This window comes from Canis lupus, chromosome 11 (genome assembly GCF_003254725.2).
Source record: "Canis lupus dingo isolate Sandy chromosome 11, ASM325472v2, whole genome shotgun sequence".
Lineage (NCBI taxonomy): Eukaryota > Metazoa > Chordata > Mammalia > Carnivora > Canidae > Canis > Canis lupus.
In genome coordinates, this window is record NC_064253.1 from 56,884,476 (window position 1) to 56,902,862 (window position 18,387).

Below are 18,387 nucleotides of genomic sequence, written 5' to 3' on the forward strand. Positions count from 1 at the left end.
TGATCTGTTGAACTGTTTTTATTCCTTTGATGGTATTTCTATCTAGTCCTGCTTTAGACATTTCTCTGCTCTCATTTTTCATCCCTTGATTGAAAGAGATAAAGATCTTTTACTTAGAAGAGCAGATTTAGGGGCAGCCCCACATATGATATCTGTATGGTAAAATATACATCTTTCTATGAACACCACCTCATGATGCAATATGTACTCTATGCCCAGTCACGGTAACTTCTTTGTTAGGTACTCAGTTCATCTTGTGTGTCTGTTTGAGAGCTTGCAACCATCATTTTTGCAGATACAGGCTTTAAGCATGAGGAAGTGGACACAGACCAGGGAAGAGCTTACCAGTAGAAAGGAGCAGGCAGGCTGAGGTGCCAGCCGGGGAGCATATAGACGGGACAAGCAGCCAAGTCCAGGCGAGGAAATTGGTGCAATGATGGGAAAACACTACGAAAGCAGTTAGTAACTAACTGAAAGTAAGTGATGAAGCTAAAATGGCTGATCCTACTATGAAAGGAGACAGAAGGGAATTTTAGGAATATTAATCTTTTATGTTTCTTTTTTTTTTAATTTTTTTTAAAAAAATTTATTTATGACAGTCACACACAGAGAGAGAGAGAGAGAGAGAGGCAGAGACACAGGCAGAGGGAGAAGCAGGCTCCATGCACCGGGAGCCCGACGTGGGATTCGATCCCGGGTCTCCAGATCACGCCCTGGGCCAAAGGCAGGCGCCAAACCGCTGCGCCACCCACGGATCCCAATATTAATCTTTTAGTGTATAAAACACTTATTACTCATCAGGCATCCCTGCAGGGAGCCTGCTTCTCCCTCTGCCTGTGTCTCTGCCTCTGTGTCTCTCATGAATGAATAAAACACTTATTACTGATGATAGTTGAGTTTAACAATTAGACATACCTCAGTGGTTACTGTAATTTTTAAAAAAACTTTTAAATGGGCCATGGTACCAAGGAAGCTATATGGATGCTATTTAACTCCTTCAGGTCTATGTGCTTTTCATAATTACTTCCAGGTGAATAGTGGCATGCTTGCTGATGGGTAATTGTGACCCAGCCAGCTAGACCTTTTCAGATGGAAAATTGAAAGATGCTCATATGGGCAATAGTTAATGATGCCTTGGTTTTTATATATAAAAATCTATCATTTATTAGGAAGATGTTATATATTTTTTAATTAAAAGATAAAACTATAGTTATTAAACACAGAAGGTTAACGAAACAAGTACTCATGTCAAGGCTTAATTATTATAAACTCTGCCAGAATCAGGGAATGTTAAGGTTGAGTAGGATCTTAAAATGTATCTTCTAGTCTAGTCCTCTCACTTTACAGATGAGAAAATTAAGGATTACAGTCAGAGGGTTTTTATGGGGCAGATTTTCCTAAATTCTAGTAGAGTTTTTTTTTTCCTATATTGGCCTTTTTTATTCCTAGAAAGAGGCTGTTATCCTTTTCCCGCTTGAAGGGCTGCGGCTTGATGACTTTTTTTTGTATATTTTTTATTGGAGTTTGATTTGCTAACATATAGTATAACGGCCAGTGCTCATCCCGTCAAGTGCCCCCCTCAGTGCCCATCACCCAGTCACCCCATCCTCCTGCCCACCTCCCCTTCCACTACTCCTTGTTCGTTTCCCAGAGTTAGGAGTCTCTCATGTTTTGTCACCCTCTCTGATATTTCCCACTCATTTTCTCTCCTTTCCCCTATAATCCCTTTCATGACTTTTTATATTCCCCAAATGAATGATGAATGCTTGATGACTTTTTAAAAAACACTGCCCTCTTCAGCCTGGTCCAGCTGAGATTTCTTTACTTTCCTTATTTTCTTCTGGTCACTCTGATTACTAGCTGCTTTTAAATTCCTTGTTTACACCTTAGCTGCCATCAAGAATGGCATATGCCTATCTGTTTCACAGCAGTGACTTTCAGACTTTTTTTAACTACAATACCATGTAAGAAATAAATTTACTGTGTGACCTACTTGTGAATGTACACATGTGATAATAATACATATTAAATAAAACAAAATTCTGTGATGTAATACTTACCTTTGCTAAATGCAAGACACTCTAATATTTTCTATCCTACTTCCTTAAAAATTGCTGGAGTTGACTTCTTTCTCCACTAGTGATTATGACCTACAGTTCGGAAAATATTCTTCTATAATGTAACAGTAATGAATATTGTATTTCATGTTATATTTTTAGGTATGGGTATTCATTAAAAAAATACTTTGCTTTTTCTCATTTTGAAATGTCTTTTCTGTTAGAAGAAATGCTTATAACCTATCTGGTTTCCAAAGGGCAGCTAAAATCTTTCTTTTGCTTTAAAGCTCTCTTTTCCTTGTTACTAGTTAAAAGAAAAACCCTGGCATTTTGCTGGGGGGGATCAGTGGTATCATGTAACTTGATTTTTTTGCTATTAAGAGAAGTGCTGTTTTTTTATTTAGCCCTTTAAATGGAAATGTATTTAAATGTATTGTCCTAGTGTTACATATGGTATACTGTGTTACGTTTTGCAGATATTGTTACATAAATTGTTTTTTCAGCTCTTTATGGCAGTTCTGTCTGGTGGCAAGATTATCTTGATTTTGCAGGTGAGGCTGAGCTCAGAAGAGACTGAATGGCTGGCAGTTACCCAGAACATGGGTCCAGTAACAAGGGATTTATTTATCCATTGCATTGTGCACACACATGTGTAAATACCCTAATGTTCTTCAGTGGTGGTGGTTTCGTTCCTAAGCTCAAGGTTCCATTCTGCGCTGTGTTTTGAGTTCTTTAAAAATAATTTTTCTTTTCCCATCTCAGGCTCTTAGCTGATGCTTCTGGGTGCTGTCAGCATGCCTTGATAATGAGCCTGAGTGTAGATGACCCCAGCTTTTAAATTTGCTTCTCTCCTTTCCCAGAATCTGAGATAATACACCTGTAGGAACTGTATCTAATGTAGGACTAAATTCTAAATGTAAAATCAGAGTAAATAGGTTCTTCTGAGTGAAGTATATGAACTTTATTTATTGCATGTATTATATTTCTTATCTGCTCAAGTGGCTGATTTGTTTTTAATTAATTAATTAATTTTTATTTTATTTTTATTTATTTATGATAGTCACACACACACACACAGAGAAAGAGAGGCAGAGACACAGGTGAGGGAGAAGCAGGCTCCATGCACCGGGAGCCCGATGTGGGATTCGATCCCGGGTCTCCAGGATCGCGCCCTGGGCCAAAGGCAGGCACTAAACCGCTGTGCCACCCAGGAATCCCCTGATTTATTTTTAATTTAAATCATTTTTAGCTTCTGGAAGGCTTTTCCCCCTTCCTTCTTTATATATATATTTTTTCTTATTGGAGTTCGATTTGCCAACATATAGTATAACACCCAGTGCTCATCCTGTCAGGTGCCCCTATCAGTGCCCATCCCCCATCCCCCCCACCCACCTCCCCTTCCACTACCCGTTGTTCGTTTCCCAGAGTTAGGAGTCTCTCATGTTTTGTCACCCTCTCTAATTTTTCCCACTCATTTTCTCTCCTTTCCCCTAATCCCTTTCACTATTTTTAATATTTCCCGTATGAGTAAAACATATAATGATTGTCCTTCTCCAATTGACTTACTTTGCTCAGTGTAATACCCTCCATTTCCAACCACGTGGAAGCCAATGGTGGGTATTTGTCGTTTCTAATGGCTGAGTAGTATTCCATTGTATACATAGAGCACAGCTTCTTTTTTTTTGTTTGTTTGTTTAAAGACTTTATTTATTCATAGAGACACACACAGAGAGAGAGAGAGGGAGGCAGAGACACAGGCAGAGGGAGAAACAGGCACCATGCAGAGAGCCTGACGTGGGACTTGATCCAGGTAGACCACAGCTTCTTTATCTGTTCCTCTTTCGATGGACACCAAGGCTGCTTCCACAGTTTGGCTATTATGGACATTGCTGCTAGAAACATTGGGGTCCAGGTGTCTCAGTTTTTCACTGCATCTGTAACTTTGGGATAAATTCCCAGCAGTGCAATTGCTGGGTCTTAGGGTAGCTCTATTTTTAACATTTTGAGGAACCTCCACACAGTTTTCTAGAGTGGCTGTACCAGTTCACCGTCCCACCAACAGTGCAAGAGGGTTCCCCTTTCTCCACATCTTCTCCAACATTTGTTATTTCCTGTCTTGTTAATTTTCACCGTTCTCACTTGTGTGAGGTGGTATCTCATTGTGGTTTTGATTTGTATTTCTCTGATGGCAAGTGATATGGAGCATTCTCTCATGTGCTTTTTCCCATGTGTATGTCTTCTTCGGTGAAATTTCTGTTCATGTCTTTTGCCCATTTCATGTTTGGATTGTTTGTTTCTTGGGTGTTGAGTTTAATAAGTTCTTTATAGATCTTGGATACTAGCCCTTTATCTGATACGTCATTTGTCTTTTACTTTTGTTGACTGTTTCTTTTGCATGCAGAAGCTTTTTATCTTAAATCCCAGTAGTTCATTTTTGCTTTTGTTTTCCTTGCCTTCATGGATGTATCTTGCAAGAAGTTGCTGTGGCCAAGTTCAAAAAGGGTGTTGTCTGTGTTCTGCTCTAGGATTTTGATGGATTTTTATCTCACATTTAGATCTTCCATCCATTTTGAGTTTATCTTTGTGTATGGTGTAAGAGAATGGTCTAGTTTCATTCTTCTGCACGTGGCTATCCAATTTTCCCAGCACTGTTTATTGAAGAGACTGTCCTTTTTCCAGTGGATATTGTTTCCTCCTTTGTAGAATATCAGTTGACCATAGAGTTGAGGGCCCATTTCTGGCTGGGTTCTCTATTCTGTTCCATTGATCTATGTGTCTGTTTTTGTGCCAGTACCACACTGGCTTGATGATCACAGCTTTGTAGTACAACTTGAAATCTGGCATTGTGATGCCCTCGGTTCTGGTTTTCATTTTTAATATTCCCTTGGCTATTCAGGGTCTTTTCTGATTCCACACAAATCTTAAGATTATTTGTTCAAAGTCTCTGAAGAAAGTCCCTGGTATTTTGATAGGCATTGCATTGAACGTGTAAATTGCCCTGGGTAGCATAGACATTTTCACAATATTAATTCTTCCAATCCATGAGGATGGAATATTTTTCCATCTCTTTGTGTCTTCCTCAATTTCTTTCAGAAGTGTTCTATAGTTTTTAGGGTATAGATCCTTTACCTCTTTGGTTAGGTTTATTCCTAGGTATCTTATGCTTTTGGGTGCAATTATAAATGGGATTGACTCCTTAATTTCTCTTTCTTCAGTCTCATTGTTAGTGTATAGAAATGCCACTGCTTTCTGGGCGTTGATTTCGTATCCTGCCACATTGCCGAATTGGTGTATGAGTTCTAGTAATCTTGTCCCCCTTTCCTTCGTGAAGCACATTGTGCTTCTCCAGTGACACTGGTGTTTGCATGGGTTTAGTGATGGCTGTCTTCATTGATGTTTACCTTTTGAATTTATACCTAGGGCTAGGTACTGAAGTTCCAAGAAATTTGACTCCCACCTGGGTGAGGTTTCAGTATTCCATTGTGAATTATAGTGGATAGACACTCTACTTAGTCTTTCTTTGGGGGGTTGGTTAACAGAAGTTTATTTCTCATTCCCATAAAGTCCATCACCATACTGTGGGACTCTGCAGAACAGCTGCTCTCCACGTGGGGGCTCAGCATTCCAAACTACTTTAAGTTTCTGGCCCCTGTTTCTGTATGGGTTTCGGTGACTGAGGAAGGAAGAGCACTAGCATCTTGCACCAACAAAAAGGCTTCAGCCCAGATCTATTCAGTCTTAAAACTTAGAAACAGCATCTGCTTTACAGCACGTTATATTTCTTAAACCATGTGTTTGCAGCAAATCTCTCTTTTTCTAAGCAGTATTTGTAATCTGACCACAGCTGAAGTTACTGCTGCAAGATGGCCATCAACTGTTTGCACAGTGGGGCCAAATAATCCTAGAACTCCTTCACATCAGTACCCTTTATATTCCTGACCTAAATCTCTGCCCACAAATGGTTTGAGGATTCAGTAGAATCATCATACACAATGTCAATGGAAATTTTGTTAGCAAAATCCTCGAATTATTTCTTTTGAACTTTGTGGGTGATGCTTTTTATGGAAAATAGCCCCTGCTCTTCTGCCTCTTTGATGTCAGTCTTTTGGAGATGCTGTTTCCTTGAGTGATAGGAGATTTCAGAATTTCTCAGAGAACCATTGTAGGTATGCAGTGTGACAGACAACATTGATAAACAGTTAATCTACCTGCTTGGACATCTTTGTCATTTGTGGGATCATTTTCTGTTTGACACAGATGGCTGGTCAGTGTCACAATCTGATGAGTCTGTCTCTTAGAATGAGCAGAGAGTAATGCTATACGTTGTGTGTTCTCCATTATGTTCTCCTTCCTGATGCCACATAGACTTTTTAAAAAAAGAACCAAAGGAAGTTCCTTTCCTGTTGTTATCTATTCTTTATTTCCTCCTAATCAGAGATGGGAATAAGTTTTGTCATTTAACATTGCCTTACTCTGGATATATAATACAGACTTTTGGGCAGCCCTGGTGGCTCAGTGGTTTAGTGCCGCCTTCAGCCCAAGGTGTGATCCTGGAGACCTGGGATCGAGTCCCACATGGGGCTCCCTGCATGGAGCCTGCTTCTTCCTCTGCCTGTGTCTCTGCCTCTCTCTCTCTCTGTATCTCTCATGAATAAATAAATAAATAAAATAAAAAAATACAGACTTTTAAAACTATTTAGATTTAATAAATTCCTGTAATGGCCCCTTAGATATAATGGAAAAATAATTGTATGTTGTTCTTTTTCTTCTGATCACAGGAAACAACACTATTAAACATTATTTTATACAAAGCATAAGCCGGAGTTAGCAATGACAGGCTCCTTTGTCCAGAAATATTTTCCTGTAGTGCTATATAGCTGCTAGTTAAAGGTTTCTTTTGAGAGGTCTGTTTTTAAAATGCATAACACCATATCCCCATAACCTTTTGCAGTTTTCTGAATGCTCTGCTACTCTTTGATAGTTTGCTTCTTATTCCTTCTGCCTGGAGTCCCATTCCTATTTATCTACTAGTTTAATTCTTACTCTTTCTTCTCGACCTGAATGAAGTATGACAAAAGTCCCAAGTCAGTGCCTCTTCCCTAAAGCCTCCCTTGCTCTCTTCCACAGTCCCTATGAGTTTGGTGACCCTATTCTGTGTTGCTTCTTGTTCTTGAGAAATACCTTCTGTGTTGCACTTATGCTATTGGGATCACTAGCAGATTGTTGGTCCCTAAGGTCAGGGACTTTGTCCCACTGATTTCTAGACTGGGTGAACTTGCCATAAGGTTAGGTTGTAGTATCCCTCTATAGGTCTTTGTTGAACTCATGGCTGTTCACAGTAGGGCTGTATTAATCAAGTAGAGCTGCACACAGGGTCATTGTATGGGTTTAATATACGTGAAAAAGACGGATATAATACTGAACTTGTTGCAGGCTGCGTAGGTGTTTTTTAATCTAAATAACGTCACATGAATTAGTTTAAACCAGTGTTTTCTTAACTGCTAAATAAATTTACCATATCAAGAAGGAATTACACTTTCTTTATGGAGTAAAGAGAAGGGAAGGGAAAGGATAGATTTTTTTTTCAATAATAATACTACTATCTTCAGATGTACATAGTATTTTATTTCAAAGGGCTTCCCTTTTTTTTTTTTTTTTTTTTACAAAAACTTATTTGGTTCTTCAACCAGTATTATGAGGTATTATCCTTATTTTAAAGACTCAGAGTTGTGATTTGCAAAAATCATAGAAGTCATTGAATTTATTTATGTATGTATGTTTGCATTCATGCCTTTGAAATTTGCAGTGTTAGAAACTCAAAAGCTTTAAAAGGTTCTACAGTAAAAAGTCTGTTTCCTAATTCTGTTCTCCAGCCATTCAGTTGTCTTTACTAGAGGCAGTCACTGTGATGTTTATTTAATCTCTCAGCAATTATTTTATGTATGTACAATCAAATGTGTACATACATTCTCTTTCTTTTTTAAAACTAATGGCAGGATACTATATTGTTTCACATTTTATTTTAGAACATGTATTGTAAAATGTATGTTTGCATTCATATGTATGTAATATAAAGAATACTACATCTGTGTATCTAACACCTAGGGTACAAAATAGAAAATTGCCCTATTACCAGAATGGAGCATTAGCTCAGCCACGGAAGGAAAGGGCAATAGTGCTGTGCTATGATTATATGAAGGCTTACAGAAGAAGATACATTGAATGTTTTTTTTTTAATTTTTATTTATTTATGATAGTCACACAGAGAGAGAGAGAGAGAGTCAGAGACATAGGCAGAGGGAGAAGCAGGCTCCATGCACCGGGAGCCCGACGTGGGATTCGATCCCGGGTCTCCAGGATCGCGCCCTGGGCCAAAGGCAGGCGCTAAACCGCTGCGCCACCCAGGGTTCCCTCACATTAAATGGTTTTTGAGTCAGAGTCCAGCTTTCAGGTTCCCAGAGAGTTTACAAGATTCCCTTCTGGGGACATCAGTGGACAAGAGCATGAGTGAGTCATGAGGAACCTAGAGCTCATCACAGTTGAGACATCTGCCAGGATTCTAGTGTTGCCAGGTATGGATGACTAGCAGGAAAGTGATCAGAGAAGGGCCTATTCTGTGTTTCTCCTTACCTCGCCATAGCTGACCTCTAGCTCTCAGGAGTCAATTAAATGAGTGTGCTAATTTGGGTCAGGCAGTAGGACATACAGGGGAGAGTGGGGGAACTTCCCCACTATACTAAGACAAGCCAAGTATCAAAATCTGGATCAGGCTTACCTGGGCATTCTGTCCCCTGGCTAAAAAGAGCATAGTGGCACTAGGCTTCTTAGTAATCAGTAATTACAGCCATCAACAGGACTGTCTACAGAGTGAAACTATTTCAGTGTGGACTGTTTGCAGTGTACATCTTGTATATAGCTGTCACCCTGAGATCTTTCTTTAGTGTTGTATCTTTTTCAACAACAACCAGTTCTCCAGTTCTCCTATACCAACCACTTCCACTCTGATACTGTCTACTTGGAGTTAGCACAGATGCCATAGAATGAAGGCACAGACCCACAAGACACTACTTGTAAGTGAGGCTCCCTGCATTTCCTCTCAGCACATTACTAATTTGGAGATTCCCACAACCTCGCCTCAGGTTTGATAATTTGCAAATAATGATCCACAGAATTTAGGAAACTGCTATGCTTACTCTTAATTATAAAGAATGCAAATGAAGAGGTGCAGAGGTGCAGGGTCTGGAGGGGTCTTGAGGAGTTTCTGTTCTGTCTCCATGGTGTCAGGTGTACCACCTTCCCAGCATTGGATATGTTCACCATACTGGAATGCTCCTGTTTGAAGTTTTTTTTATTGTAGTTTCATTTTTGGTTAAATTATTGGCCATTGGTGATTGAACGCCATCTCTAATCCCTTTTTCTCCCTTTCCCCAGAAGTCAGGTGGGTTGGTGGGGTGGGGAAGTAGATGTTCTGACTTTAACATGGTTGATTTTTCTGGTGTCAAACTTGTGCCTCCTTGCCTTCCCTCAATGAATCATTTCCTTAGCATACAAAATATTCTCCAGTCAGACAGTTTCAAGGGTTTTAGGTGCTCTGTGCCAGAACAGGGGACAAAGACCAAATGTATTTTTTGTTATAGCACAAACATCCTAGATACTCATTTACCTCTCTTCTATATAGGATAGTCTGTTTCTTGTATTTTTGCCTTTAATTTCTTGGTTTTATTCTCCCATTTTAGTCTATTTTTCAGTAGCTTCTTGAAAAAGAGTACAAGATGTTAAAAAAAGCCAAGAACTTTTGAGATGTAATGTTTGAAAGTGTTTTTGTTTTTTTAATATTTTATTTTTAAGTAATATCTACACCCAGCGTGGGGCTCAAGCTCACGACCCCGAGATCAAGAGTCACACACACTCCACTAGCTGAGCCAGCCAGGTGCCCTGAAAGTGGTTTTATCCTACACCTAATACTTGATTTATCACTTGTCAAGCACATGATTCTAAATGGGAAGTAATTTTCTCTCAGAATTGTGAAAGCATTTGCTCTCTTGTCTTCTAGCTTCCAGTATTGCTTGTAGAAGTCTGAAGCCATTCTGATTCCTCATCTTTTGTGTTATAGAATCTTTTGATCCCAGTAGTGGAATTTCACAATGTTACACCCTTTCTTAGAAAGTTACTTATTTCTGATTTGAGAAATTTTCTGCAATTATTTCTTTTTATAATTTTTTTAAAGATTTTATTTCTTTTTTTAATTTTTATTTATTTTTATTATTTTTATTTTTATTTATTTTTATTTTTATTTTTTTTACCCTGGGCCAAAGGCAGGCGCCAAACCGCTGTGCCACCCAGGGATTATTTTTTTAAAGATTTTATTTCTTTTAGTAATCTCTACAGCCAGTGTGGGGTTTAAACACACAACCCTGAGATCAATCATCACATGCCCTACTGACTGAGCCAGCCAGGTGCCCCTTCTTCAATTAGTTCTTTTTTTTTTTTTTTTTTCAATTAGTTCTTTAATGATGATGTCCTTTCCTGTCTTTTCTGTTGGTGTTTCTGTTATTTGGTTGTTGGACATCCTAGACTAGTCCTTTAATTTTCCTAGATTTTCTCTCATTTTCATTTTATATATATACATATATATATATATATTTTTTTTATTGAAGTTTGATTTGCCAACATATAGTATAACACCAGTGCTCATCCCGTCAAGTGCCCCCCTCAGTGCCTGTCACTCAGTCACCTCATACCCCCACTCACCTCCCCTTCTACTACCCCTTGTTCGTTTCCCAGAGTTAGGAGTCTCTCATGTTTTGTCACCCTCTCTAATCTTTGCCACTCATTTTCTCTCCTTTCCCCTATAATCCCTTTCACTATTTCTTATATTCCCTGTGTGAGTGAATCATTTTCATTTTTTAAACAATTTTGCTGTGCCTTCTGAGATTTCTTCAATTTTGTCTACCAGGCCTTTTTTGAGTGTTTTATTTCTGTTATAATTTTCTTTTTTTTAAAGATTTATGTATTTGAGAGAGAGAGAAAGAGAGCGGCCAAGTACCTTGGGAGGCAGAGGGAGAAGGAGAGAATCTCCAGCAGGCCCCCTGCTGAGTGAGGAGCCTGCTGCAGGGCTCAATCCCAGGACTCTGAGATCATGACCTGAGCTGAAATCAAGAGTTGGATGCTTAACTGACTGAGCGCCCCTGTAATTTTAATTTCTGAGAGCTCATCTTTGTTCTCACGGTGCTCCTTTTTTCAATCACATCCTATTGTTTTATGATTGTGATATCTATTGCCTGTGCAGTATTAGTGTTCTGCCATAACGATGAAATTTTCTTTTATTCATTTTTATTCAGTGAGTTATAACCTGTTACTTTGATGATTTTTTTTTTTTTTTTTAAGTTTATGTGGCCTTAGAAAGTGAGTTAAGGAGTGTTCCTTCTAGTCCCTGGATGACTTCGTGAAAGAATAGAATGACTTATTTATTGAATGATTGTAATGAGTGTGTTCATAAATTTTCTTTTTAAATAGCGCCTGGTTCTGAAGCTGTCTGAAGGACTGTTTTTGTTTTCAAACAGGTTAATTTCTTTAATGCTTAAAATACCATTCAGCTTCTATGTCTTTTTTGGTTAAATTTGATAGTTAATAGTTTTAAAAATTACTCATTTTACCTAAGTTTTCAAACTTGCTGTCTTAAAGTGGCTTATAATAACCCTTCATTATCTCTTAAACCAGAATTCCTGCCAAGTCTAGTCTTTTTCATTCCTGATATGTTTTTCTCTTTTTCTGGATTTATCCTCCTTTGTAGATTCAAAAGTCTTTTCTTTTTTTTTTTTTTTTTAAATTTTTTTTTAAATTTTTATTTATTTATGATAGTCACCAAGAGAGAGGGAGAGAGGCAGAGACACAGGCAGAGGGAGAAGCAGGCTCCATGCACCGGGAGCCCGACGTGGGATTCGATCCCGGGTCTCCAGGATCGCGCCCTGGGCCAAAGGCAGGCGCCAAACCGCTGCGCCACCCAGGGATCCCCTCAAAAGTCTTTTCAAAGGATCAGCTTTGGCTTTATTGATCTTTTATGTTGTAACTTTGTTTTCTGTTTCTGCTGAGATATATCTATATATCCATATCTATATCCCCATCTATCTGTATCCATTCCTTTGTTTATTCCCTTCTTTTTTGTTTTCATCAGATTTATTTCATTGTTCTTTTCTTAATTTCTTGAATGGATATTTAGTGCTTTATTTTTCAGCCATTTTTTTAAGACTTGACAAAAAACTTGAAGTGAGGGATCAAATGTGGTGGGTGTCTGAGGGAAGTGTTCCAGGGAAAGGGAAGGCCCTGAGGAGTGTCCATGGTGTGATTGAGAGAAAAGTGAGGCCCATGTTGTGAAAGGAGTACCTGGGTGTCAAATCAGTTAAACATCTGCCTTTGGCTTAGGTTGTGATCTCAGGGTCCTGTGATCAAGCTCCCTGTTGGGCTCCTCACTAAGCAGGGAGTCTGTTTCTCCTTATACCTCTGCCCCTTCCCACCATTTGGGCTATCTTAAAAAAAAATCTTAAATAAAATCTTATAAAAAAAAAGGAAAAGACTAGCCACATCAGGGGTACCTGGGTGGCTCAGTTGGTTAAACATCTGCCTTTGGCTCAGGTCATAATCTCAGGTTCTTGGGATTGAGCCCTGCATCAGGCTTCCTGCTCAGCAGGAAGTCTGTTTCTCCCTCCCCCTGCTCATACTCTCTCTCTAATAAATAAAATCTTTAAAAAATACTAAAAAAATTTTTAAAAATGTGGAAAATTCATGTCTCCTTTCATTTGTCACTTTCTGTGCAGAGTTCTATGTTTTACACAACAGCTATAATGAGTAGAGAGAACACCATCCCAGCCACGTTATGTTTTGTGATCTTGGGCTTTTTTTTTTTTTTTTCTTTTTTAAAGATTTTATTTGTTTATCCATGAGAGTCACAGAGAGAGGCAGAGACACAGGTAGAGGGAGAAGCCGGCTCCCTGTGGGGAGCCTGATGTGGGACTCGATCCCAGGACCCTGGAATCATGACCTGAGCCAAAGGCAGATGCTTAACCACTAAGCCACCCAGGTGCCCCCAAGCTCAAATTTAAATCACTCTATTTTTAAAAAATATTTTATTTATTTATTCATGAGAGATGCACACACACAGAGAGGCAGAGACACAGGCAGAAGGAGAAGCAGGCTCCATGCAGGGAAGCCCGATACAGGACTTGATCCCAAGACCCCGGGATCACGCCTTGAGCTGAAGGCGGATGCTCAACCACTGAGCCACTGAGCCTAGGTGCTCTGATCTTGGGCTTTTTAACTTTGTTCTTATTCATCTTCCCTTTTTATAATTATTTGTTGTCAGGATTAAATAAGGCAAATGTGAGCATTCTCACACAGTAGGTGCAGAGTAAATGGTCGTTAAATGTTTTGAATTTGGCATATTTACTGAAGTGATTTCTTTCCACCCCGGTTCACACTTCTATGCTTTGGGCATCCTGCCCTCTGCACCGTTGCCAGTGTGCCAACAGCTGTAAATGCTATAATCAGGAGTAGCAGCCTCTAGAGTCTAATATTTTCCTCCTCTGCTCATAGTTTCACTGAGCTGGACTTTCCTTGGCATGGTAATTTCATTTTCTCTCCTCATGTGCCATTGAGGACAGTAGCTGTGGTTTGTTCTCACCATTGTTAGTCTGACATGCAGTGGTACCATCACACTGAAGAATGCGGACTTTCTCCTACACTTGGTCACAGTTGTGCTCAGTGCCCACTGCCAAATCATTTCCTGGATTGCTGTGGTATCTTGCCTTTTTTGTTGGGCCTTTTCTTGTTCCTGAAATATTTCTATAATCTTCCCTTAGTCACGTTTTCTCATTTATTGTTATTCCAGTTTTGCTCACTTTATATCCTGTCAAGCTGGGGTCAGCAAGGATTTTCTTTCTTTTTTTTTTTTTTTGAAGAATTTTATTTATTTATTCATGAGAGATGCAGAGGGAGAGGCAGAGACATAGGCAGAGGGAGAAGCAGGCTCCCTGTGGGGAGCCCAGTGTGGGACTCGATCCTAGGACCCAGGATCACAACTGGACAGATGTGTAACCACTGAGCCACCCAGGCGTCTCTCAGCAAGGATTTTCTGTAAAAGTCCAGTTGATCGATATTTTACACTGCAGACCAAATGTGGTCTCTGTCACATTCTTGTTTTTTTTTTTTTTTTTTTTAAAGATTTTATTCATTTATTCATGAGAGACACAGAGAAGGGTAGAGACACAGGCAGAGGGACAAGCAGGCTCCCTGTGGGGAACCCGACGTGGGACTTGATCCCGGGACCCCAGGATCACGCCCTGAGCCGAAAGCAGACACTCAACCTCTGAGCCACCCAGGCGTCCCTCTGTCACATTCTTTTGCCCCTCCCCCAAAATGTAAAAGCCATTTCTGACTTTAATAAATATGAATTTTTAAAATTTTTTTCTTGCTTTTTCTTAAGTTTTAAATTGTGAAATGAGTATATATTTAATTCTGTCACTTCTGTCTTCATGTTTCTTAATCTTTCTTTCCTATGTTCCACCTCTTTGACTCTGCTATGGTCTGAGTGATTTCCTTTGACATATCTGCCAGTTCCCTAACTCACCTTTAGTTTCTCTAATCTGTTAAATCTGCCTATTGAATTTATTAATTTTTAATTTTTATTTATTTTTTTGAGAGAGAGTACACACACCATGGATAGGGGGAGGGGCAGAGGGAGAGGGAGAGAGACTCCCAAGCCGGCTTCCCACCCAGCACAGAGCCCAATACACGATTTGATCTCATGACCTGGAGATCATGACCTGAATGGAGGGCAGATGCTTAAAATGAACCCAGGTGCCCCAAGCTTTTTATTTCTAATAATACATTTTTTATCTATTAGAAGTTCTGTTTGGTTCATTTTTTCCCCTTCCTTCTTTTCGCTTTCTTTTCTTTCTTTCTTTTTTTTAACGTTAATTCTACCCCTGATGTGGGGCTCAGACTCATGACAGGGAGATTAAGATTGCATGCTCCACTGGCAGCTGAGCCAGCCAGGTGCCCTTGCTTGGTTCATTTTCAAATCAACTTGTTCGATTCATGGTATTTTTATTTCCTTATTTGTTGTAGATATGACTGAGTGAGTGTGTGATCTGCTTATTTTTCTCAGAAGTGTATCTTGGAAAATGTTTGAGGTCAAGGATAGCAAAGTTGGTTTCTCCAAAGGAGATTGCATTTGCTTCTGTCATTTGCCTAGGGCCCCTTCCAGTCCTTGGCTCTTAAAATAAATTCTGGGTTTGAGGTTTTTCAGAACACCCAAGTAGTATTTTAAGTTGTAATTACCCATGTGAGGGTTGGCTTGTGGTTTTTAATTCTCAGGGGAGATGTTTTTCTTCCCTCTCTCCAATGCCGTGGCTCAGGGCAGCACCCCCTTACCCCCTTTAAATAGTTCCTGTGGAATATAGAAGCTCATTTCTAGTTTATCTGCATGCTGAGAGTTGTAGCTTTTTGAGGTACCAGCTTTTCAAGGGTCTTCAAACTCCCCATCTTAGGTAGGTCAGTATTGTTTGTCTTCTATTCCCAGGGGCCTTCAAGGCTAAAAGAGTTGATAGTTGAATTTATCCAATTTGGTAAACACTTTCAAGGTGAAAATCAGCTTTAACCAATGCGATTGACCTTTCTCTGTTCCTGTCTTCATTTAACTTTTGTTTAACTTTTGTTCTGAATATTCCTTTATTTCTTGTCAACTTATGAATGCCTTTGAGAGAATATTTTAAAATGCTTTTCCTGTATTTTTTGTTGTATTCAATGGGAAATTTAGCTTCTGAGTCTGCAGTGTTGCTGGAAGCAAAAGAGTCTCTATTTTTTTTAAAATTTTTATATTCCCAATTAGATTTTATCGTTCTTGGTAGGAGTGACCATGCCTAGGACTTCCTTATGCAGTCTCAGTGTTCAGTGTAAACTCAACGATATAGGTAGATGTTCAGCTAAAAATGCTTTGGAAGGCCTTCATTTTACATGGCTTATATCAAATTATATTTTTTCATCTTCCCAGTTATTTGTGGGGGTCAGTATATTATTATAACCTCTATTTTACAGATAAGTTAACTAAGACTTAAGGGAAGAATCGGCACAAATCTAGTAATTATTTGGACTAGGATTTGGATTCATGACTTTTGACTCATAATTTTGTGTCCTTTCCACTACACCATGTTGCTTTTTAATTAACATTGTTGACATTTGACATCTCTTGATTATTGTATGTAGATGATAAAAATTCTTGGGAAACCACCTGGTTAATAATATCTGGATGAAATTACCTCTAAATTCTCACCTGAAAGAAATTGTTAGACGGGTGTTCGGGTGTTCGCTTTGCTTAATCTTTTATCATAGTGACTTAAAACGAGATATTGACTTCTGTTAACAGAAAGCAGAAAAGAAGAAAATGAAATACAGCATTGTGAAATACTTTTGTTGTAAAATATAGATAATTTTTGTCTTTTCCAACAGGTGTGTATGTAATATAGATTGCAGTGGCTACAGTTTTAATCCTGTGTGTGCTTCTGATGGGAGTTCCTACAACAATCCTTGTTTTGTTCGAGAAGCATCTTGTATAAAGCAAGAACAAATTGATATAAGGCATCTTGGTCATTGCACAGGTAAAACCCATTCTACTCATTGAGAGATCTGTCTTTAATATTCTATGTCTGAAATCTTATTTGTCATTTTGGTAGTGTTCCAAAATTTGTAAAATGAGAAGTCTTTGATGTTCTTTTTGTTTCTTTTCTTTATATTTTCGAATTTCTTTGGTTACTAATTTAGATTTTTTTCCATTTATTTTCATTTTCTCAATACTCGAACCATGCTTTTTTATTGATTATGTAGTTACTAAGTTCTTCCTAACATAGACTTGTAGATACATTTATAGTTCTTAAAGGTTGTCTCAAATTTAAAATGATTATAGTTGTTTAATAGTTAACTTATCTTAATTATAGTAAAACTACAAGCATTGCCATATATTCATCTTTTTTTAGAGCATAAAAGTTTACTTTATTTTCACATTCTCACTGTAGTTTTCGCCCCTACACATTGTGTACTGTTAGAGATTTTGGTGTGAGGTTATAGAATGTAAGGAAAAATTATTACCTTCAATTTAAAATTCTTTTTGCTTTTCTGCTTTTTTTTTGTCATAGTTTATTTATTTTTTATTTTTTAAAGATTTTATTTATTTATTCATGATAGACATAGAGAGAGAGAGAGAGAGAGAGAGAGGCAGAGAGAGAAGCAGGCTTCATGCCAGGAGCTTGATGTGGGACTTAATCCCGGGACTCCAGGACCACACCCTGGGCTGAAGGCAGGCGCCAAACCGCTGAGCCACCCAGGGATCCCCTTGTCATAGTTTAGAGCCATGATACCAAGTAAGAATTTGATCTTGTTTTCCATTTTGACTAGAAATATCCAGTCACTATAGGCAGAAATTCTCTATCTTCTTACCTTAGTAATATACATATGAGCTAGGATAATATATCATTTCCTAGTAATATACAGCGTAGAAGAGCCAACACATTTTCATGGACTTGTAGATCTTTCCTGCTTGGCAGGTCCATCCTTCCTACCTTTTTTGGACGTACTAAGAGATATATTTTTATTTAAGCTAAGAGAAAATGTTGTAAGCCAAAGTTTAGTACGTTATATTGTAATAAATTAATTGTGAAATACTGCACAAGGGATTCCAATACCCTGGTCTAACCAGAGGATACTCAAGAAGCTCATTAGAGGATTTCCAGGTGGAGGCTAGGAGAGCAAACCATTTGCTGATAGACCCTTTTAGGTAGATAGTTCACTTAGCCTTAATCTTAAAGAAATTTATAGTTTGTTTTTCTTTCATAGAGTGGCATTTAGAGCCTAAGTTGAAACAGTAGCTTAGAGAAATAATACTTTTTATGAAGAACTGGTTCATCATTGAATGGTACTATCTGGAATTTCAACTTCAAGTTGGTCAAGCTTGAGAATTTTGTTAAATTGAAATTTTATGTAGAATCCTTTGGAGTAGTTAGTCCTTAACTTTTATCTTGGTCCTCTTGATAATACTTCCATTCATACCTAACTATACCTTTGCTTTCCTCCCTCACTATGTAGTAGGAAGCTGAAGCTTGTGCTCCCAACAGGCATTTGTGGTTCATTTACAGTCTTCCCAGTCCAAATACAATTCACCAGTCTGGGGTCATTTCTGTCCTAAATTTTGTCTGATAACATAGCCGAGATTCTACCTTGATCTTAAACTGATAGGTTTCCAGGGAAACAGTGGTAGGAGAGGTAAATCCTGAGACCATTGTCT

The 18,387-nt window shown here is 38.6% G+C and overlaps 1 protein-coding gene across 2 annotated transcripts in view; it reads left to right on the plus strand.

Annotated features, from left to right (window-relative positions):
* Positions 1-18,387, plus strand: part of TMEFF1 (transmembrane protein with EGF like and two follistatin like domains 1) — a 79,716-nt gene that overhangs the window by 36,339 nt on the left and 24,990 nt on the right. For both annotated transcript variants that reach the window (XM_025433370.2, XM_025433369.2), the window contains exon 6: positions 16,560-16,708. In XM_025433370.2, the coding sequence (XP_025289155.1) occupies positions 16,560-16,708 (149 nt within the window). The remainder of the gene's footprint in view (positions 1-16,559; positions 16,709-18,387) is intronic.